Source organism: Ixodes scapularis, unplaced genomic scaffold, assembly GCF_016920785.2.
Source record: "Ixodes scapularis isolate PalLabHiFi unplaced genomic scaffold, ASM1692078v2 PGA_scaffold1__304_contigs__length_218370807, whole genome shotgun sequence".
Taxonomy (NCBI): domain Eukaryota; kingdom Metazoa; phylum Arthropoda; class Arachnida; order Ixodida; family Ixodidae; genus Ixodes; species Ixodes scapularis.
In genome coordinates this window covers 83,355,362-83,379,249 of record NW_024609846.1, presented here as the reverse complement: position 1 = coordinate 83,379,249, position 23,888 = coordinate 83,355,362, and the positions used below count along the sequence as shown (strand labels likewise).

The following is a 23,888-nucleotide window of genomic DNA, read 5'->3' as shown; positions in this document are numbered from 1 at the left end:
CCTCGTTCCTAGGTTTCATCCCCGTCTTTTCCCGTTCCGATCTGAATGAGCATCGCGCCTATGTCCACCTGTCTATCACTACTGCCGTACGCACGTGATGACCCCAGGGTACAGGTTGTACAGTACTGATTCAATGCTCCATGGGGCAGAATAATTTTCAGCTGTCGAAACGTCCATACAAGTTAGTTAGGGACTGGATTGCATTGAAACCACCGGGGCCCACATGCTCCAAGACGCGGTTAACTTTAATCGCGGTAAAAAGTTAACCGCCCTTCCCTACTAGGCTACAAGTACCTAGGCAATTTTGACGAGAGCTGGATGAGGGATTGGGGAGGAGATCGAACAGTCACGCCTCTGGCGGCACACTTCAGCTGTGGGGACAACAAACCGAATTTCCTTGTTTGTTTTTGATCAGCGATATCGATTCCGATGGCCACTCCTCGTGCAACCAAAGCACTGGTAACAGTGAAGCGCTCGTGTCCAGACCGTGCATGGCGAGGTTAAATTTCTTTGTTATTCTGTTAGTAAACACCGGGCTGTGGGGACAACAAGCTTAATAAAGCTCCCCCTATAGTTCGATCTCCTGCCCGTGGTAGCTGGTCTCACCTATATTTACTGGCTGTAGCGAATATAAGTGGCTTTCGTGGAAAACTTTCCGAAAAGAGGGAACCCAAGAACGCGCAATATAGGGTTTTCACGACGCAGCGCGGCATACATTTGAGCTTACACTTTTTGGAGCGCAGCTTTTAGGCGCCCGTTTCCGGAAAGAGCGTAGTCGGCGTCGACGTCGGTGTCGCCATCGGCGTCGGCGTAACCGCGCGGTGCATTATGGGTAAATTTCCCCGCTAAGTTTAGGGTAAACATTTCCCCGCTAGATCTAGCGGGAAATTTCCCCGCTAAATCTAGCGGGAAAATTTCCCCGCTAAATCTAGCAGAAAAATTTCCCCGCTAAGTTTAGCGGAAAAATTTCCGTAAATCTAGCGGAAATATTTCCCCGCTAAACCTAGCGGAAATATTTCCCCGCTATACTTAGCGGAAAATTTCCCCGCTAAATCTAGCAGAAAGTTTTCCCCGCTAAATCTAGCGGAAAAATTTCTCTGGGGGTCACGTGACCTGGGGGGCCCCCCGAGTTTAGGTGACCCTCCGAGGTCACGTGACCCCCCCCCCCCCCCGAGGTCACGTGAACCCCCCCAGAACACGTGACCCTCAGTACCCTTCCCTCCTCCTCCTCCTCAAGAGCTGCGCTCTAATTCGGCATTACAGGGAGCTGTAAACGGCTTTCATTTTTTTTTTACTCGGGATTCTGATACTGGGTAAGGTAAAACTAAATTAACTCTTTTTTGAAAAATTTCTAAATGTTTGGTTGTCTCAAGTGAAGACGCGCCTCGTGGAAATTTCCTTCCAATTTCGGAAGAGTACAACAAAGTTCAGTCCTAGAAACGATGAGAAAGAAGTGAGGAGGGAAAGGCAGGCGATAGACCGGCAGCATGGTTGGCCAGCATGTAAGAACTGTATACAACAAAATCATAAATTGAAAACCGTGTAATTCGGCTCCACTGAAAATAGACATATTACTAAATTACCCAAGCATCGGGGAGAATGCTGAAAGTGTAATTCTACGCTACACGCGCGGTTGCCTTCCCCGTAAAAATTATTCGAAAGAAATAATCATAATAATGCCTTGACGAACGCGCGTGCCAGTCAAAATTTGTTACTACTGCTACTACTGTAGATGCCAGCACGTGCAGCGCGCGTAACTACACTCGTAGCATGCTCCTTGGTGCTTGGATATTTTAGCAAAAGGTCCATTGGAACGCTGTCTGCTTCTGGGTGCTATGAATACCTAAAACAAATGGCATTTTGCACGCGCGTTCGTCAGCGTTTTATTTTGTTTATTTACTTCGAATCTTTTATACGGCCATAGCCTCCTCTTAACTCACAAAGCCTGGCAGTTCGACGGCAGAGCCATAAAGCGCGCCCGGTCGCAGATTTGGAGTGCGAGAATCTGGTAGCACAGAGCATTTCTCGGGGAACCTGGACGCCAGCGCACAGATTTTGCAACGGCGAGGACCCCAAACATGGTTTTCAAACCCGACGAGAAAAGAAGCGGTAGCGCGAAAAACGCAAGGGGCACGAGCGAACATTCCATCGCTCGGGAGAAGTGTGTTTCGGCGCATCGCCGCAGCGGGGCGCCCGTCACCTGGCTCTCCTGTCATCTGTTGTCTGCCGCTCTACCTTTGCAATTTCGGCGGCCGCTTCTCGTGGCGATCTGCATGCCAGGATTTGTCAGTATAGAGGAGGCTATGATACGGAGAAAGCGAGCGCGTGCGGCGCGTGGAACACCATCTCTGCATTCTTAAATTTACCAATTGGGCAATTTAGCAATATGTCTTTCGAGTCAAGGCAATCCACTAGAGTATTTGAAAGAAATTGCCATGCCGACAAATACCACGTTCATTTAGGCTTAGGAATAGCGAGTATCGAAAGTGTATCTCAAAAATGCGGCGCGATAATTGCTCGTGCTTTGTGATTTAAGTGAGGGAAGGCAAAGCGAAAGCCTCCTGCACCATTCATTGCTGACTAACGCGCCCGATATTGCATCTACTACGACATATTAGTTACAGAGAGAGCGACGCTCGCTAGCCATGTTTCCCCACCGTCTTTACTTTGTCGGTCACGTGACCTAAAATTCCTCTCGCAGGAGGATGCGGTTAAATTTTTACCGCGGTTAAAGTTAACCGGTTTCGAGGAAAGGGGCCTAGAAGTTAGCGCTTTTCCTTTAAGTTTTCATGTACTGTGATTTGAGGGCATCTCTCAGCACGTTTTGTAACCTTTTCGAAAGGTTCGTTCAGTATATAGGTATACGCTCACCTCGCAGCCCATAGCGAGGGCGTATATTCACTCGCTAATGTAAAGGTGTCCTGAGCATCATTGTTTGATTATTTTAATGACATCTTACGAGCGGCTTAAACTAATTTGATTACAGCTATACCTCGTTCCTCTGGTCATGGGTGTACTCCAAAATAATAAATGCTAAATAACGAAGTTCTATTAGAAGACTGCAAAGTACTCTGTTATCTAGCAAATATTTTATTGTGAACAAAGCACGCCCACGCATTGCAAGGTAGATATTATAGTATCTTCAAAATATCCCGAAGCCTCGTAGAGGGTGCAGAGAAGCGCGGCAGTTCATCAAAGAAAGACCGATCTTCAGAGAGTCCTGTCGCAAAGAATGGCCTCTTCGAACTTCTCGCGGCATTCCTTGAAGGTCTGCCGAATCTCCACCATCACTTCTTCCCAGATCTTGGTCACGATGACGGTCACCTTGGTGTGGATCACCGGTACCGTATGTCCACCTTGCTGCGTCCCGCTGGCCGCCAGTGACTGATCCAGAAGCGCAATTGTGGTTCGGTAGGTGACCTGGGCAAGTCAAAACACAGTTCGGCGCCGCAGTTCTTGCGTGTAACACGTGCGAAGCAGGCACAATGGGATTCTGTCCCCGCATAAAGCGACAACCGACAAACTTCTTGCAGCCGTGTCGAACGTGTCATATTAGAGCGTTTTACAATATCGCACGCTGCAAAGAACGGGTCCAGCGGGCGCGTGCTCAGTCCATGCTTTACAGTGACGCCACGACCTCCCGCTAGCAAAGCGGAGCTCAATAAATGTCTCCTTTAACTGTTTTAGTTGTACCCCAAAGCAGAGCCGTATATGAAGAGAGCTTGGTCATTAATTGGTAAGAATAGGGAGAAAGTAAGTGCACGTAATTGGCCGAAATTGTTTCAATGACCCCCTGTTCAATGATTGACAGCTCATATGACCAACCACTAGCCACAAATATTCCCCTAGCGGAGGCAATGAGCTTTTTAACAAATACCCTCCATTTAACAATTCCTATGTAAGGATGCATTCAAGTATTTCATTTCAGCACGCTAGAGTTGAATTTTGCGACTCCTTGCCACTGAAAGGGCAACACACATGACGCTGTCGTCGCGGCAACATTAAAACATACAAAATCTTTTTTTATTTTTTTTTTATTTTTTTTTTTTACCGCGCCCACGCAGTCACGACGGAGTGGACGGCAAAAACTTCGGATACGGCTCCGTGGAAGTTTTGACCCAACCCCGAAGGCGTACCATACATTCGCAGTTTCGCCTCATGTATCCAGGAATTTTTCCTCGTCAGTGTCACCTTTCGTGGCTCAATGAACGCACTCAGCACCTTGAAACTTCCCTTTTCCACGAATCTCCCGCAATTATGCGTTACCGTACTTTCAGCCGCATCCAGAAACAAAAGAAAAAACACCTGTGCCGCGCTACGCGAAAACTTCAACGTTATCCCAGCTCATTCTTACTTTGCAAGTTCTTCACGGGGGTCAATATGCGGCACTGACGGTGGTGGCGCTTTTGCCGCTCCACTTCGGCTCCCGTCGGCTTGTCCCATTAAACAAACGCTCTCAATATACGGCTCTGCCCCGAAGCACGAAACAACTTACCAAAAATCGACTTCTCTTATAAGCACGCGACACTGCTCAAGACACTTCGGGTTGACAGGAAGTTATGGTTTCGTCAGTGGAAAAAATAGGTTCTAGAGACCACGCGCCAAGAAATTTAAGAAGATGTGGAGAGGAGAGCCAGTGGGGATGTCAGAAAGCCGAGCTCTGGTTAGAATGATTAGTGGGTAGACCTATAAAGCTAGCTGGAATTGTTTCCACTCCATTCGTCGAACGCGTTTAAATGCGAGAGCCCGAGGCCGGCGTACCGCGTTCTAACGTGTCCAAAGAGTGCAATGAAGACACAAGCAGCTAACTCTAGGTTTACCCACTAATCTTTGAAACCAGAGCTCGGCGTTCTGACATCTTCGCGGGCTCTTGTCTCCTCTTTCTCAGTTTCTCGGCGCATAGTCTGTGAGAAAATATACAGGACATGTCGCTGTCTATATGCATGACGGAGGAGCTACGGCAGTTGTAAGTCACACCGATCCCCATCTCGACGATCAGAAGTAGTTCCCATCATCCGACCCGTCTATCTTGCAAGCCATATAGATACAAGCCATATAGCTGCTTGGAGCTGCAAGCCACATATGTAGGCCTTCTGACAGCCTCTAAAGATCCCTCTATTGCTCACGTCTCTATTCTATTTGGTCCTACTCAAGCCATCAGCAACTGAAACCGACTAAACAAGCCATGACCATCGTTCATTAAATGCACACAATACGGAACCACTTCGCTGGCGCGGTTGTCATCGACTGTGTGCCGGGCCACGGCTCTGCACAGGGCAACACGGCCGCTCACAATGTGGCCAAATGGGCGGCCCAATGAGAGGACCTGCAGAGTCACACCCTCCCCATGGACCTCGCGACAACACTCCTGGCTACCAAAACAAGATTCCGGGAAAGCTCGCGAGTCTTGATACCACCGTGCGCCGCCTGGGTCTCTCTTGGTCTGTTCCCCTCGCCAGGAGGTGCTACACTAGCGCACCCGCACCGAATGCGCACTAACCCCTGCAGTTTTTGTTTTTTTCATTCTGGCGAAGGAACTAGAATCGCATCCGTGTCGCCTATTCCCATTGCTCTGCTCCGGAGGACCAAGTGGATGCCCGCCATCACATCTGGACCTTCCCGGGGAAGCGGCCGGACAGTAAACATAGCGTCATACTGCGGGGATACGGTTGACTTCTCCGAGGCCTACCAGACCTGGACGACCAACAACGCCAGTGCACGGAGCCTCCTAGACTCGCAGCCTTCCTCTAATCCTCTTTCTTTCCCAAGGCCTCATGGCCTCTTTTCTTGGTAATAAACAACGGCAGGGAGGTCCCTCAGTTGTCCCGTCTTCAGCGCGAGCTCCGTACCTTCGATAAAGCTTCGTCGTCTCGTGACGCGTTATCCGTGCACGCGTAAGGCGCGCGTGCATGCGCAACCATAGACGAAAGGCAACAAGCGCGTGCTGGAGTCCAGGTACGGGAAGGAACGCCCTGCTGTTCTCATCTTGTGAGGGACTACAGAAGCTGTCTTTAACGTTTGCCAGTGTATAATACCTTCAGGGCTTCCGGTACAAAACGTGTTTAAAAAATTATTTATTCTCTGTTTAGGTGCACAGTAAATATTGGCCTCCAGCATTTCCCAGTTTACCATTGGCCCAACTGTTTTCCTCAATATGTGAGAAAAAAAAAGCCCGCAAAGTTTCCAGCCATACCTTGACAAACCTTGCTCAGCAGTTCACTCACTCACCTCATTCACCTTCACTGATCAGGCATGAGGTGAGGGTGAGTTCGTAAGTCTCAAAAAGTCGTGAGTTCGAGGTTGAGTGAGAAGCGAAAAGTCGGTGAGCGGTGTGAGTTTGGTGATTTCAGGAGTTCGATGAGGGGAGTTAGTTCGTGAGTTCATGAGTTGAGCGAGGGGCGTGAGTTTATAAGTTTGGTGAGTTCATGAGTTCGGGGAGATCATGAGGTCGCTGAGGGACGTGAGTTGATGAGGCTGGCCAATTCATGAGTTTGGCGAGGCATAAGGTCTCTGAGGGACCATCGGTCCGATGAGGTTTAGCGAAGTGACGTCGAAGAACTGCAGGTCAGGTGGCTACTACGCACATATCCGTGGAAGTTGAGTCGACGCTCCCTTCGCGATGGCGCTGTTTGCTCGTACTGCTGGTTCTTTACGATTAGGGCTGGGCAATTGATCGATTAACCTTCCGATTAATCGATTACGGCTTTAATCGCGATCAAATGTTTTTACCGGTTAATCGGTTTTTTAATCGGTACTCAAAAGAAGTCCGTTTCCAGCCAGGTGCTATGAGGAACGTTCAATTCTCGCGCTCGCGAAGCGTCACGTGTTCGAGGATATACATTACAGTACTGCCGAGGCGAGACGAACAAGCTGAGCCCGTAATCAATCCCCGCGCGACCGCGAAACTTCACGTGTTGAGGACGTGAAGTTTCACGTTACACATCCTGCCCAGGCAAGACAAACAAGCAGAAAAACAAGCTGGAAAGCCAACAACGCCATGGTTACTTGTTCCAGTATTCGGCACTTAAAAATGGACGAGTTCACCAGTAAGAAAGGCAATCTCACTAAAAAGTATGAGTTTAGTAAACTCCACCGGTGAACATTTTTACTCGAAGGAAGTCCACTGCATCATCTGCAAAAAGCCGTTTTCGTACAGTGGAAGCGTAACTTCGCTTCAGTATCGCCTACGAGCCCATGTAGCTGCAGCAAGGACCATCCGCCAAAACGGAGACAAAAATCAACGCCTTCTCCCCATCAAGGTTCCTTTCTCTGAAAAAAGGAGAAAGCATCGCCTACGCCCTGACTTCTAGACTTCCTGTCGGAGAATGTGGACAAACTTCTTTGTCTTCGGAGCTAGAGCAAAAATATGCGAGTCTTTGAATCGTTGAGCTATATATGTATCCTCCAATATAAATGTCCTTTGCGCCGTGTAACAGAAAGTAATATAAGTCCACAAAGGCAAGACGAGTTGTTGCAATCTTTTTAATATAGTATTTATAAAAATTAACGCAACCGATTAATCGATTAATTAATCGATTAAAGGGTGGCGATTAATCGGGTTAAAAATTTTAATCGATGCCCAGCCCTATTTACGATTGATTGGACAGGAGGAAAACGAGTTTGGCTCCGGCTCGCCTCGCGTTTGCCTGTAGTGGTCTTTTTTTCGCTGGTCTCTGCTTTGTGGTGGGGTGACGAGAGGGAGAAGGCAAGGCACTACCGCTCGCCTCGACCGCTCGAGTGTAGATTGCGAGGCACCGATATCCGCGCGGCGTTTTGTTGTTTCGGGAAGGAGGAAAACGGCCACCTCGTCGGTATGACCGAAGGCAAAGATTGCTATTTGGAGGTCGCTCGTCTTAGGCACGGTCGATAATCCTGAAGTCAATATTAAAATAAAATCGGGCTGGGAACTACCACGATTCGCCTGCTCACTTCTTTGTTTAAGTTGTAACCTAGAGTTTTGTGGGAAAAAGAAAAAAAGAAACGCGCATACATGTCTTTGTGCTCGAGTACGCCCAAAACGCCGGACTTTTCAAAAGTCCGCGCAAACGCCTGTCCGCCATTGCTTGCTCTCATGCTCCCAGCACGTATTGGACACGAGGTCTGCGTCAGCGTTCGGCGAGGACTCGGATCCAATCACGCGCTTTATGTCCAAGCAATGGCGACTGCCAATGTTGCTTGATGGACTTTTAAAAAGGGTATATTGGGTTTAAAGGCTGCTACATTTATTTTGTAGCATATAAATTGTATTGCGATCGTTGATTGTCAGTTTCTGGATTGCTTTCAAAGATATATGAAACTATATTTTCACTTTCACTTAACATTTGTGATAACAAATCCTTGACGTTCCTAACCTGCTATCCCACACCCCGTTAGTCATTCAATAGGGGGCCATTGAGAATAGTCGGATAACTGACTGCACCCGAAAACGTTTCGCGTGCTGGAGAGAGGGTCTTCTTACTATCTCCACTTGTTTTAGATGTTATTTAGGATTCCTATATATGTATGAATAAACCGGTACAGCTCACGCTGGTGCAAGTCCCAATCATTTACGAGGAGCGTTCTTTTTCTTTTTAGAAACCATATATTTATATGAGTAAATAACACAGACAAGGGGGTGAAATTCAAACCTAAGTGATTAAAAAATATTCGCTATGCGTGCATGCGCATCCGTGCACGAAAACAACCTTCCCCGCCCCGAAGAGGTTAAGCGCCCCAATTTTCTGCATCTCACAAAACGAATCCCGAAAAATTGCACACCATTTATTTAAGATGCACGATGCCGTCCTCCCCCCTCCTCAAATATCTCGTGGATATTCGAATTATGCTCTCAGTAGTTAGAAGTGGGGTAATTTATATACCGAAGATAACTGAACTTTTGCCTTCACCACTACGTTTTACTTTTTTTTTCATTCATTTATTTAATATTAAAGGCCCGATTAGGACATTACATAAAGAGAGGGGAAGAATAAATGATTTAAAAAAATTAAGAACAAAAACACGAGCTAATTTAATGCATTCATGATAATCGCAGTTCAACATTAAGTGGAAACAAATACTAATAACAAGAAAGATGAACCCGTAAAATTGAGTAAAAAAACTGGGGGTGGTGGTGACGATGGAAGATCGTAGGCTGTTTCAGTCGCAGATGGCATGAGAGAGTAAAGATTGATTAAATTCGTTTGTCAAACCGGATATACGTCTAAATGTGAAGCAGTTGTTAAGTCCAGACGATGTTCTCTCACGAGGTGATAACAAAGAGTTCTTGAGATCGTGGCATTTATAGTAGACTTTATGGAGAAGACACAGGCGAGAGAACTGCCCATGGAGCTGCAGTGAAGACAGGGTCGGTTGATATTTGAAGGCAGATACACTGGCTGAAAAGTCGTATGTATACAAGATGGAACGAGCTGCCCGTTTCTGTGCTGCCTCGAGATGATTGATCAGGTAGGCTTGATGGGAACTCCAACTCCAAATGGAAGCTGCATATTCTAATTTAGGTTTGACGAACACGTTTTTGATGATTCAGCCGTAATGGTTTCAATGCGGTTCTTTCATGAGAGGTCTGATGTTAGTTTTACACCAATATATTTATATGCCGAAACGGTCTCGATCTTCTCAGTGTCAACGAACATATTTATATGATAGGACCGTGTTTTTCCTAATGAAGGAGATTAGTTCACATTTTGATTTGTTTAACGACATCAACCTCTGTTTCCATCATGGGTAATATTTACAAGGTAATTTCGACGCTGGTTTTGATCGTGCATACATGTTACATTGTTATAGCGCACACAGTCATCTACAAAGAGGCGAATTTTAGAAGAAATGGTAGTGGAACGTAATTTATAAATATTTAAAAAGAAAAGATACCAGAACGGATCCTCAAGGTACATTCAAAACACCATTGTGAGGGTTGATTCGTGATCACTGATGACTGTGAATTGAACGCGGGAAAGAGGAAAGGCGCGCATCCATTCATACACCGAGGGTTCAAGGTGAAGATATGACAGCTTGGTATGGAGACGTTGGTGAGGAACGTGGTCAAAGGCTTTAGAGAAATCAAGAAAAATGACGTCAATTTGAGTACGACGCTCAAGGTTATTGTGTAGGTCATTAATAAAGTCTCTGAGCTACGCCTCACAGGAAAGTTCCTTTGCAAAGCCATGCTGATGTTTGAAGAATAATTTATTGGTTGCTGGGTGATTGATTATGTGAGAGTAAAGTATGTGTTCAAGTAGTTTTTATGAGATAAATGTTAAAGATATCGGAAAATAGAAACAAAAAACCGAATTTCCTGTGTGAAACTGGCACAACTTTGCCAACATTTTCGTCCAAAGAAAGGCGCCTTTCGGATAGCGATTGGTTAAAGGGACGCTGAACCGGTTTTGTATGTAGGGAAACATTCTTAAATCGTCTTCCTTTGACCTCCAGGATCTCGGATATCGAACTTAGTTTTCAATTTGGTGCACGGAGGCTGCAGAAAATTAATTTCAGAGTACCGCTGAAGCCCCTTTTTCCCGAAGCATCACGTCATTAAAATCAGTTTTCAGAATCTCCGCTCTCGCGCATTTTCAGCGCCATCAAAGCTATGCACGCGCACGCTTGCCATTTTCAGAGAGGTCATAAAAATACACCACGGCTGGTGTCATTGCGGGGGTGTATACGTGGCAACCTTACAATTGCACGCTCTGACCACACGAGCGACACGCGCTTCGCGGCAGATATATCCTTTTATGACGTAACGCCTGGTCGGAAATGTTTCGTGATTTCTCGCGTTTAGTTACATCTTCGAGGGAAACGAACGTGATATTCAGATTCACGTGATAAAAACATTCTATAATTCACCTCCGACTCTTTTTTAGTGCGCAGCTCTTAAAGGGGCCCTGCAACAACTTTTTGACTGGTTTTTAATTTGCACCAAACCTGAGCGCACTGAACGTAGTAACTTAAAGAAACTTTTCTCACATTTCGCTTTATTTTAAAAGTTATAGGCAAATTAGAATTACAAAATCAAGCAAAAAATAACCTCCTTCGTGATGTCGTAGGTCCTGGCTTGAGTGGCCGTCAACTAGAGGAGGAGTAGTGAGCTCATCGAGCGCTCACGGCTGCCGCACTCCGTGTCGACTGCTCGAGGGGGCGCCACTAAAGCACGTGTTGGATAGGCTGTATGAAGCGGCCGGCCAGGGCGGCTCGAATTGCATTTGCTGCACGATTAAAGACTAATTCGGCATAACACTTCATTGGCCACAAACGACAGCAAACACGGGGTAAAGATCAGTTCACAACGGGAGCCACTTCGCGCTGCCATACCGCCAAATGCCCAAATCGCCAGCCAAGCCCGCGCCGAAAGTCTTCGGAACGCTCGGAACCGGTCGGATCCTTGAGCCGGTATACGACCGCAGCGCCGCCGCGTACATCCGGGACCTTTCTACGCTCGCTGTTCGTTGGCGCCTCATCCCACTAGCCCTTTCTAGTATGCGCCGTTTTTTCCGTTGCTTGGTGGCGGGTTTGTCGACGGGTCTTTTCTTGTTTCTGTACTTAATAAACTGCATTTGTTTCTTTTCTTACCTAAAATACTGAACAAAAACTACTTTCATACATAATTGAAACGGTTCGCGACACTTATATTTTGTATCTCGACTAAAAAAAAATGCTTTTAGCGGCTTTGACCAGTAGTAAGCCCAGGACCAAAGACGTCACATGTTGCGCGCTTTCGGCAACGCGGGTCGCCCTCGTAGGTGGAGGAGGTCTCCACGTCGTCCGGTTAAAATATGACTCACTGATATTTAGATACTCTCTCCGTGCCCGCTGGCTTGCCCGAACCCCAAGAGACGTGGAAACCGCAAAAAAGGTAGACGTTTAAATATGATTGGAGGGCCCCTATAAGGGCGCGTTTCCGCCTTGAGCGGTGTCACCATCGCCGTCGCCGTCGGCATAACCGTGCGGTCACGTGACCCCGGTGACGCCACGTGACCCCGGTGACATCACATGACCCCCGTGAGGTCACTTGACCTCAGTGACGTCACGTGACCCCCTTGAGGTCACGAGGGTAAAGTGACCTCACGGTTTCGCCGATGCCGCTTGCAGGGAGGAGTAGCAGGCAGGATGAGGAGGTGAGTAGGAGGGAGGAGGGGAATACCCTCTCCTCAGTACCCTTCCCTCCTTCTTCTCAAGAGCTGCGCTGTAATTCCGTGTTACAAGGAGTTGTAAACGGCTCTCATTTTTTTTTTTTTTTTTAAGAAAGATAACTTCTTTTTAAAGAAGCTATCAATATTCTATGCAGAAACGAAATACATACCCCCGGGCGGTGCTTATTTAACTAATAATTCACCCCTGGATAAACAACGTCGCAGGCCTTTACTTCATACTTTCCCACGGTTGTCGCGAATGCTTCAAAAGTGCAGTGCACACCGTAACGAATACTTCACGAGACTCGCGATGACGCGTCCTCGTATCCCAACAAAGGGTTCCTTCCTCGAGATCTCAGGATGCGCGCGGAAGGAGACGAAGACATGGCGTTATTATAATGTACGTTATTGCGCGACCAAAGGTGTCGCTGCGGTAAGCTTTCTACTACTGGCCAAACCATGGGCATATGAACATTGTCAGGTTGTCAACTTTGGCGGTGTTAGTTTCGGACTGTGGTGGCTCCTAGCTTCCACTTTGCTTTTTAAACACACCATCGAACTTGTCGTCGCACCTGATGGTAAGTAGCCAGGTTAACAACTGGTGACGTCACGGCGAGGCAAATCCCAGTCGTGACGTCACGGATGGAAACCATAAGAGGGCGCCACCGAAACATCTCGGCGCTTATAGACCGATCTCACTAAGCGTTCCACGCATGCGTGACGCCGCCATAACTGTAGTTCATAGGATGCAGACGCCAGTTCACGAGACAGCTCATGCCGCCTCGTGCACTGCTCGTTCAGACCTCCAGCGGGGTTGTCGCACGCGCAGAAAGACTACAGCTCCCACAATGCTTGGCGGCAGCGGTGGCGTACTCGAACTAGCTGGTGAGATCGGTCTATTGGCGACGTGAGCGATCGAAAACGTCGCTGTTATCGGTCCACCACAATTGGCCGAATGCTGACTATGACGTCACCAAAGGATGTCTCATTGACGGAAATAAGAGGAATGTAAGAACTTCAATTTTGACGGTACTGGCAATGTTGATTTGAGGGCGCTATGATTTCAGCCTTCCACCTGGTCATTACAAACACCATTGAACTTGTTGTTCACAAGGTAATGACATCACGAAATGTAACCAAACGAGGGCGCCACCGAAGCATCTCGTCGAGGTTAAAATTGGCCCTAGTGTCTATGTAAGTCCTGGGATGAAAATTGAAGCAAACAGCATCCAGTCTACTTTTTTTGTGCTCCGAAAAAAAAAAACAGAGAACTTTTGTTGTTTGGGTCGTATCGGTTAGTATGTGCCTTTATTATTATTGCAAAAGGGTAGTTGCTTTAGGTAAGATATATTTTATTAACAAAGTGAACGATGTTAAACTTTGCCATATTCTAGGTCCAAGCCTCCAAGTCCAAGCCAACAGTACATAAAAACAAGCGACGATTTCAAGCAAAATAACAAACGAAAGGAGCGTAGAGCGTATTCAACGTAGGTTCGCCAGCATTCCGGCGACGCTTATATATTGATAATATGCCAGTCCTATCACTGCATGAAAATGACCCCGTCGTGCATCTTTGCGAACGGTCTAAAACGTTCAAAACGTAAAGAATGAAAAATGCCTATTTCTATTATTTCCTGTGCAGGGCAGCTTTTATCGGGCACCTGATCTCTGGCTTCTCTATATTCTCAAAGATTTCGTGCGTGCGGGTGATATTTTAAACCCAAAACAACCATCTTCGCGCAAATACATTGAGAAGAGAAAGCAATACTTATTTATTGCAAATATGACTATATTACTTGGCCTTCCCTTAATTTTTATCGTCTACATGCACAAGAAGTTACCGATCCCGTGTTGCTGCGTAGACCTCCACATCTCTCTTGGTTTTCCAGCACACTCCAGCTAAATCTCTATCGTGCATCATAATAACTCTATGGTCGTAGCGAATTAAACAGAAAACAAAACATTTCTTCGCTTCACTGCATGACGGCTGGCGCCGTAGCAGCGAACGATGGCAGCGACCGTGGTGGGGTAAAAGCCGCGCAACCGGCGTGCAACACGAGCGCCAGTGCCGCGGCTGCGGTGAGGGCGAAAACTACTTCTGAGTGACTGAGGTCGCTGAGTGAGTGAGAGAGTAAGTGAGCTCGATGAGGGGCGTGAGTTCGTGAGTTCATGAGATTGGTGAGTTCATGAGTTTGGTGAGTTTATGAGTTCAGCGACGGAGTTTATAAGTTCATGAGTTTAGTGAGGGGCGTAAGTTCTTAAGATCAGTGAGGTGCGTAAGTTCGTGAGTTCAGTGAGGGGCGTAAGTTCGGCGAGTTCATTTATTTGTAAGTGAGAACTTGAATGTGACTGCGGCCGTGAGGGTGAGGGTAAGCAAGCTTTTAACTTTTTTTTTAATTTTAATCTGCCTGTGAGTGAGTTCAACCAAAAATGCCGACCTCTGGCCCAGAGCTCACCTGCCAGTCGTGGTTGACGAGGGCCTCGTAACGTCGAAGGATGCGCGTGTAGATGTAGATGCGATGCGGAATGCTGCTGTTCTCCAGGTCTACGGCGAGCTCGTCCTGGGTGTAGCTGCTGGTCTCTTCTTCAACCACGTAGCGACGGCTTTCCTGGACCCGTCCAATGAAGCCCGTCCAGGACTCGTGGATGGCCTGAGCCACGTCGTCGGCTCTGCACTCGGAAGACGACGCCCAGGACCGCACGAAAGGGGAGTCGAACTGCAGTACCCGGCGACGCAAGGTGTCACCAAAATAAAACTTAAAAGTGTATGACCTTTCAATCAAAAGGAAAAGATGTAAAAACGATTTTCAATTTTTAAGGCAAACATACATTTTCAAGCATAACATCGTTGGTAACTGCTAAGACGTAAAAAAAGATGCACGAAAGCAACGTTATTTTTCTCTCTTCTTTTTCTTTCTATTGGAAAACAACATTCTGCATCAATCTAAAAAAAGGGAAGCGGTATTTAGTACCTCCGGGGACCAAATGCGCTGCCACCACCACTAGCCCCCTGGGGAGTTGGGGAGGGGAGCAACCTTTGCGCAGCTCCCGTCAGTCTCTCAGAGTTAAACCCCCAGGACAAACCTTTGCACCCTTGCATTTAATCCACTAGGACTAAACGTTGCGCCGTTACATTTCGACCCCTGGGACTAAATGTTGCGCCCTTGCCTTCACACTCCTGGGACTAAATGTTGGGCCCTTGCTTTTACATTTCGACCGCTCCGACTTAAAGGTAATTTTTTACATTTGGTGCCGAGCCACTAAATTTTCAACCCGAGTTTTTAGTCCTACCGGACTAAAGGTTGTACCCCAAAAACTGCGCCCCACTGAAGAAATGTGCCTCATACAGATATAATGGTTGCCGAGTGTGTAGCAATCTCACAAACAAGACGTTGCAGTTCAAATCAAATGTACTTTTAAAAAAGCTAATAGTATTTTCTATGTCTATGTCTATGTCTATGTCTATGTCTAACAACTTTTGTCACATATGTTACTAGGTACCTAGTAACCGCAGGTAGTGACGGTAAGGCTAGTAATGGTTACTAGGTCAAAAAGCTAGTAACGGTTCCTAACCGGCCTAGTATCTTTCACCGCCTTTAGCTACTGGCACTAACTCTCACAAGACCCAGATGACGCTTGTCATCGTCAAATTCAAAATCGGCAAAAAAACATATTGCTGTGATAGCTTTTTTTACGCCGATAACATTCACATTTTCACAGCACTTATGTCACATTTCCGCACGCAATATACATTTAACATAGACAAAGAAATTAGAACACAGAAGACACACACACACAATACACACGCGACGACACGTCAATTCAATCGCCGCCCCCAAACGCTAGCCAAGCGCTTTTTATACTAATTATTAGAAATAAGTCGTGTGATCAGTAAGCACCTCGTCCGTGAAGGAAACATGGTGCTGTTTTCGCACCAATATCATTTTCCGATGTTGTTGCTAAACTTTCCAAGGAGTGTATCTCTTACTAAGAAGTAACAGTACATAGAGTAATTATATGCGACAGGTTATAAAACAGCTTCCCCATAGGTTACCAGCAGCCATGTTCTCGCTTCCCCGCATAGACTGCCCCACTTTATGTATGCGCGCCTTCGTGGCAACAGCATCGTCCCTTGTGAAAGAGAAATATATATATTAAAAAATGCAAGAATAAAAAAAAAACATAACGAACCATTTTTGTTTTTGGGCGCGTTTTTAGTACGTTCACGTGGCTATTTCATCCCAGTTAAAACCAAAACGAAAATATAAACACTTCCAAAGAATGCAAACGGTCAGCAGTGCATGCAGCGGTCAGAAGCCGCATGGCCAGTGCATCAACGGTGGCCGCGCTGGCGGCAGCTCTGGTTTCCACGATGCGCTAGAACACAGGCTGCGATCGTTATAAAGTCAGCTACAACCCTTAAGCATGACCCCTCCTGCAATATTTATTGCTACGATTGTCTGTAGATACATCCTCCTGCGTCGTTCCGACACAGCAAGTGTGTCCCTAACACTGGCCATCGACGATGCAGCAGACGCCGCCATCTTGTCCACGCTTTTGGGGGACTAAAGCATAGAGATGCGCCATGTCTTAGGAGGATAAATGGCTGGTTTTGCTCGCGCAGGCCTCTCAGTTAGGCCCGGTCGAATGCAGTTAGTCCTCAGAATTTCCGTAAGAGACTATAACACGATTTCAAGAAGCGCTGACAAGCAGAGCTTAGACAATGAAAAAAAGAACCCGTAACGCACGGCTTTGTAGAGGTTCACGACGCCCTTCTGGACCTGGTTTCCGAACTCGCTCCAGATGAGGTCCAGGTGCTCGGCGAGCCAGTAGCCGACTCCCTCTTTGACGAAGACGTCCTGCAGGTGGCGGATGTTGTCCGCACAGGCCAGCTCGCCGTCCAGCTCGATGGTGCGCGCCAGCTTCTCCAGCTCGCCCTCGAGGATCTCGCGGTGCACGATGGCCGTCCGCAGCAGATGCACGTCCACCTCCCGCAGCGCCATGAGCCACTGCTGCGGCGAGTCCTCGTACTTCTGGTAGAGTGAGAGGAAGTTGCCGGCCACGTGTCGCTGCGTCGCCCACCACACTTCGCGCATGCGCAGCAGGAGGGGAAGCAAGTCGTGGGCGAAGAATTCGGACCTCGTCGGCTCCAGGCCTGCCAGGATCTCGCTCGTGGCATGGGCAACTTGGTCCCCGACGCGCTGCCACACTCGCGTCACGGCCTGCGTGAACGACGTGCGCTCGCAAGTAACGCGGGAGTAGAGCACGTGTTGTGCTCAGGTTGAAGGACGAAATAATCTTTCGTGTCAATGGAATGCTAAATATCAAGCCTCGAGCGCTATTTCAATGCTAAACCCTTCGTTGAAGCGAACGAAGCATGCAGCTTCTTCCATCCAGATAGAACAGCCAAAGAAAGGCCGTTGTAAACAACCTGTAAAAGCGCTCTTCGACTTGGTTATATTTGTGTCCAGCTCGACATGCTCGCAAGTAAATTTCGCTAAAACTATGCTGTTTGGAACCGGCGTCTTCGGCCTGAGTTTTTAGCGCACCTCCCATTGTACAGTAAAGCGATACAATTTCGCGATAGACCCTTTTCTAAAGTGCAAGCCACCTAGTAGCTGCTGCGCCATTTTTCCGAGTTCATCCATGGCCTCCGAGATTCTTGGCGCGCAAAACTATCCTCCGGCCATTCATTCGTCGGTTAAAACTGAGATACAGAACAAAAAAAAAACAAAAAAAATGACTCGAGACCGTTTTTGCGGAGCGGTAGCGCTAAGTTGACAGGCACAGAAATTATCTTTGAGCCTTGCTTGTCTAACTTCCCGGATATAAAAACGGAGCTCGTTTGCCCGAAAGAAAATAACTGCCAGAACAAGAACTGAGAGCACGAGCTAAGCGGCGCTTGAATCATGCGCGCCTCAACCTCCGCAGTGTGAAGGAAACACACAGTTTTAGATACTGATGTCGGCTTTGTATATCAGCACCGCCTAGTGGAGCTCTGTAGAAGCTTGTGCTCTACGCTTCTTCTCCTAGGTGAACGAGCGTTTAGAAAGGCCTTAAAGTAAGCTTTGCGCGCCAAGAAGCTTGAAGGCCATGGTCTACAATTGTTTGGGCACGCATCCTGAGCATGTATACATTCGACTGGAGGGCTGCCTCATCCATCATGAACTCGGCTCTGCTCTTATTGGAAACGAGTTCTGCGTCTGCGTTCGGCCAAGACTCGTAGCCAATCACACGCTTCGTGCCCCAATAAATGGCGACCACCAGTGTTGCTTCATGGGGTTTTCAAAAGGGTCCCTTCTAGTGTTTGTTTGTAGAAGGGCCGTCGAAAAAGTACGCCAAGAGGCATCGCTTTTGCCGCGTTGGGTCCTCGTGTAAATAGTTCGGTTCATACATGAAAGGCAAGGGCATAGCCACGGCAATGTCCGCGCCATCATTAGAGCCTCTTATATCCCAGAGGTTATAATGTAGCGGGAGCAAAGCACACACAGAAATAGTGAAACATTCAATTATTTGCGTGCACGACTTAAACAATAGTAGTCTTAGAACTAAAAACCCCATTAAAAGATTGATCCGGCGGGTTGGCCGACAGGCACACTCTGCATCTGCCACGCCATTATTTATTTTATGCGGTCGTGACCGGGGCATCACGTACGCCGCGTTTAAGTCATCGAAAGTTAAAATCTTCATATATGTGACGTTAAAACATGTAAACCAATGCAGGCTTCAGATTTTTTTCACCAGTATTAGGAGACTTTTGCGGGGCGCATGGTTGGTCAGAGCATGTGTTTGCGAGCACGCCCAACCAGCGCTCTGCCATGGCGTTCCTTGGGCGTCACAACCCATGGCTGATGCCATATTTCCGTCGCCCGGCGGGCTGCAGAGCTGGAAACATCAGGGCCGGCTCTTGCTAGAATCAGCGTATTAGCTTACACTGCATGAAAAAAGCCTGCTAAGCCTGGAGCGCACGAGCGCGCGAGGCTCGGCTTCACATGCCACTTCGCTCGTGCGCCAGCTTCGACAGTGCTTTTTTTCGCACAGACCCAGCTGAGACGCCGAGTTTAGCCAGCTGGCTCCAAATATACGTCGCACGTATCCACTGCACTAACACCAACGTTGAATAACCCCACCAAGTACGCGGCGATCCACTGCACTTCCTCCCCGTTGTGACGCCACCAGGTGGAAATCGAAGCGATTAATCAAAGAGCCGGCAAACGCACCAGTCGGGTACGCGTTCCAGACACGACAGCTACATCTCCAGAAAGCGGATGAAACGGAACCAGACGCTCGCCTTGGTGAACTCGTGTAGCTTCCCTTGCTTCTTCCAGCTGAGCACGACGGAGGCTCTCTCTGAGAGCTCCTTGAGAACTTCCAAGATGTTGTGCAGGTTCCCTTTCCAGTACGTCTCGAAGATGGCGTGCGCCCCGAGCACGTAGGCCCGGTGTTTCTGCGAGGGTCCCCGCTCCGCCACGGACTCCAGCGAGCCCGACGTGCTCGCCGGGTCGGACGGCGCCATCCGTGGCGGGTTCAGACTCGGCAACGGGTCGGTCTGCTCAAGCCTGCGAGCGACGACCGAGCGCGGCTCATGACAAAGCGTGGAATGCCTTTCCATAAAAAACCCAGAGACTTGTTCGTCCGTCCATCCGTGCATGTCCCCGCTAAAACTCATCTGATTTGTTGTTGTTGCTGCTGTTCACATGTTCCTTTTTTTTTTTTTAGACAATGAGTGTGCTGGTACTTGCTTCCCATTTTTGCTTTCATTTTTTGTGGAATCGTCGTGTAATGTTTTATAGGATTATTGTCATTATATGTAACTACTTTAAGCTGTTGAACTTTAAAGGGCAAAGGCTTTACCGTGCATCCCGCCTTTATCTTTTTCCCCGACGCGGTAAACCCGCGATAGAAATTAAGAAAAAAGAATCAGGGGAAATTGACGTCACAAGACCTATACGCCATTTTAGTTTTCCTACAACATTTAACGGGAAAATCAATCAACAATAGGTTCGTCTTCACTCCCCGAAACGACTGTTCAATGTCTTCTAAACAAATTGAAATTATCCCGCAATCACTGCATTCCGTGGATTTTGTAACGCTGGAGATAAAGGCGCAGCCAGTTGTACCGACGGCGATAACAACATAATTAGGGGTCGCGACGTCCACAGATACAATACGATACAATAGAATACAATTTTTATTTGGCTCTCAAAATACAGTTCAAATGTAAATTCAACATAAGCCATTACTGGCTTGTGCTTGGGACGGGACAGATTCCTCTGCATATTTTATTAGAGAATTAAGAAACCTGCACTATACTTCGTTTCAGCTTCGGTCCAGACGCAGCCAAAGCTACAAGCGCGAGCTCCGGGCTTTCAGCATCCCTGCCAAGCACGCGCGCTCGTGCAGTGCAAGCACTGTTCTGGGCCACATGCTCGCGCTTGTAGCATCGGCTGCGTCTGGACCGAAGCTGAAACGAAGTATAAAGCGCGCCATTGCAAAATAAATGGAGCTTTTATCTGCAGAAATATGTAGTTACAGCATATTCCACTAATTCATTAAACTGCAGCAATGTATAAAATATGTGGGATTTTGGTGTTACTTAAGTCACGTCGTTAACTATAATTCAAGTTCTCGAAGCGAACCAATTTTCTATGAGTGTCTTTTACTCTGTTCAAGAATATAAGTGTTTCCCAGCTTTTTTTTATTTTTGGAGATTTTATGCTGAGTAACTCTTTAGGTAATTCATTAAAAGTCTTGAATAGATAATTAATTATTTGGCATCTCCGTATTTGGTATAAACTAATGGTTCGATTAATTTTCTATTCGGTCTTAACGTTCTTCCTTTGGCATTTTCCACTTTGTCTGTCCGTTGAAAGATTTTTTTATTATAATATCGTATTTCATCCGGTCTCTAAAACGAAACATTCGTAGTTCCTTTTGCATATAGTTTTGCTGATTAGTTTCTTCGCTTTGGTAACTAATACTTTTTGGCTACCTTTTTTTGGACCGATTCTATATTTAGTTCGAGATATTTGGCGCAGTGTCCGTATACTGTTATTCCATATTGAAGTGTGGACTTGCCCAGTTAATTGTATATCATTCGAATTATAAATCGAAGGATCAGATCTTGTATGTGATACATCTGCGCCATTAATATCCTTAATATTTTACAAATTTGTTCTATGTGAATATTTCATTTTATATGTTTGACTTTGTGCATCCCTATTTACTTGCCATTATCAGCACATTTCAGAGGAACGCATGACCAATTATTACGATTCTGCTTTTGCATTTTCATTGGTAATTCGGTTAGGATTTTTCTCGGGTCTCTGAAGCATATTACGTGTTTTAAAAACGCTTAAAACAATTTGACTTTTTCCCCAGTTTTTTCTGTTAATTTATAAACGTCTTCATGTATCGCCTTTACACCTACTTTGTAACTTTTTGTGTACATGTACAATTACTGTATCATCTACAAATTGAAAGTACTCACTTCATTATTTGACCTGGGCTATTTCGTTAATCTAAGAAATAAAAAAAAATAGTGGACCGAGGACTGTACCTTCCGGTACTCTTTGCGTGACCTCGATTACTCTGCTAGATTTTGAGCCTAGTCGTACTCTTTGATACCGGTCATTAAGATAATTATGGACTTATGCATCTTTCCCCGTTTACCAATACTGTGTAATCTATTTAGCAATATATTATGGTTAGAATATATTCACTACTGTTCATATTTTAATTTACAAAGTAAAAAAGTCGTCTAACAGTTCACTGGTTCCTATGCGCTTCCTGAATCCATATTGCGTGCGAGTTAATAGAGAGTTTTAGTAGATCGTTCCCATGACTCCGATAACGATATCCCGATACTTCGCCGCCGCCTCCCTTGTGCATGCGGTGCATGCATATAGTATCGTTATCGGGGCTATCGGAGGTATCGGAACGATCTACTAAAACTCCCTAATATACATGTCTACTCGCGTGCTTTGCTGCCTCGTTCTTTGGCACCCTGATAACGTGCCTTACATTAGTCAGTCCGGGAAATAAAAAGGGTAAGAGCTGTCGCGCTCTAGTACTCATAGACACTTGATGGCACAAGCACCTTTTTTGAAACTCAAACTGCGGGGCCATTGATACGCTCGCCCTTCTCATTAATGACATGATAAAAAATGGTGACTGGTCTAATTAGTACATTTTAGTGCCCACTGTTTCGCGTTGGAGACAGTTTTTGTTGCATCAAGTATTGCTACAGCGTGTCGAAAAAAATTTCTGCTAAAAATAGCCCTGAAGCAAAATGACTCACGCCGAAGAATGCCAGAGAGCACGCGTTTTGCATGCAATCATTAGAACAAATATTTAAGGGACAAAAATGATACAGGCATGGCATGCCACTACAGAAGCTAGAGTGTGTGTGATAGCACATTGCGTAAAATGTTTTATGGATTTCCGATTTACAAGGTTGATATATCTCGAAGCGTTGCACTTAAGCGAGCATAATACACTCTCGTAATTGTCCGCGTGCATGTAGCCCTAAAAGTTCCATTGCCCTACGAATAATCGCACTTCCAATTATCAACTTCATCAATAAAATGGGTGGTCGAAATTACACCTTGGTGGTCACGCGCAGTGCAGGTGGAAACACGTGTCTACTTGTTTTGCAACGGACACTGCTCAGCCATTGAAGTACTTTCCCGGTCGCGTTTCTCATTGGTCGAACCGCATGAAGCAAGACCAATGATCAGTTTTCCGAATGCAAAGCAGCGCAGTACACACGCAGGAACCCTCTACTAGGGTGTAGATATAAAAAAAAGATGTAATAAATCGCAAGTTCAGATTTCGCTGTCATTTCCCAAGAACTAATAATTCCCAATCGGGTTTTGCCTTTGTTGTACAAAGCGTTCGTTAGTTTACGATGCGTTCGCAATCCCGAACGGTGACACTTCCGGCCCCCCAAAATATGGCCCATTAATGTGCAAACAAAAATACGCCGCATTAACAACGCGACCAGCTTTCATCAGGTTTTCTCGCTGTCCAAAAAGTGTAGCCTTCAACATTTATTATTATTATTATTTTATTATTTATAAATTCACTTATGTTTGTGACGTCACGCCAAGGTACTGGGGCACGATCTAGAATGGCGCACGCGCAGCTGCGTCGCTCTACAAAAACGGGTTCCTGCACCTGCGCACTGCTCACAGTTCACGTGGACAGGCAAACAGGCCTATAAACATAAAGTCGGAGTGTAAGCAAACAACCTAAAGGCTGGTTCACACACTTGCGTTTGAGTGTGATCGATTGCGTTGCAAATGCTTGTGACCGCTTCCTTGAGAGAATACCCTGGCGCCATTTCTCGGGTAGCCATGGATATGCGATACATGTTACGCGTAATCTTGCGTTTGACACAATTGTGACAACGTTATAAGCGATCACTTCTTACGGATAAAGCTTAGGTCGTAAGTTTTCCGGGTCCACCTAATAGATGACGCAAGCCTGCCAACGTTATTTCATTCTAAGCGGTAACAAAGTGGTGATAGTGCCGTCGATCACACTTCAACGCAGATGTCTGAGCCAGACCTGGGCGTATACAGTGCTATTGGCGACGTGATGTTTTCGTGGCGCCACCTCGCGGGAATCCTCCTGTGACGGAACTAGTAGGATGCGTGAAGACGACGCGCTGTTTCAAAGCACGGAGGGTCTATGGTAGTTCGCGTCTATGCCGATTAAAAATGGTTTATTTATTTTTAAAAAATGCGTACAAACTTT

The 23,888-nt window shown here is 46.6% G+C and overlaps 1 protein-coding gene across 1 annotated transcript; it reads right to left on the bottom strand.

Moving 5' to 3' along the window:
- Window positions 1–3,210: 3,210 nt before the first annotated feature.
- On the bottom strand, window positions 3,211–17,224 carry LOC121835768. Its single transcript, XM_042290251.1, has 3 exons — window positions 16,877–17,224; window positions 14,585–14,845; window positions 3,211–3,420 (listed from the first exon to the last, which is right to left on the bottom strand). The coding sequence occupies exons 1-3, from the start codon at window positions 17,222–17,224 to the stop codon at window positions 3,211–3,213; spliced, it is 819 nt and encodes a 272-aa protein (XP_042146185.1).
- Between the last annotated feature and the right edge of the window lie 6,664 nt (window positions 17,225–23,888).

Bases quoted from the DNA above. Each gene is read 5' to 3' on its own strand.
- LOC121835768 (XM_042290251.1), bottom strand. From the start codon at position 17,224: ATGCGCGAAGTGTGGTGGGCGACGCAGCGACACGTGGCCGGCAACTTC. The intron at 14,846-16,876 runs GTGCGTTACGGG...CGGGTACTGCAG, and splicing joins TCGTGAACCTCTACAAAGCC to TTCGACTCCCCTTTCGTGCG. The intron at 3,421-14,584 runs GTGAGCTCTGGG...TGACTTGCCCAG, and splicing joins TCGTCAACCACGACTGGCAG to GTCACCTACCGAACCACAAT.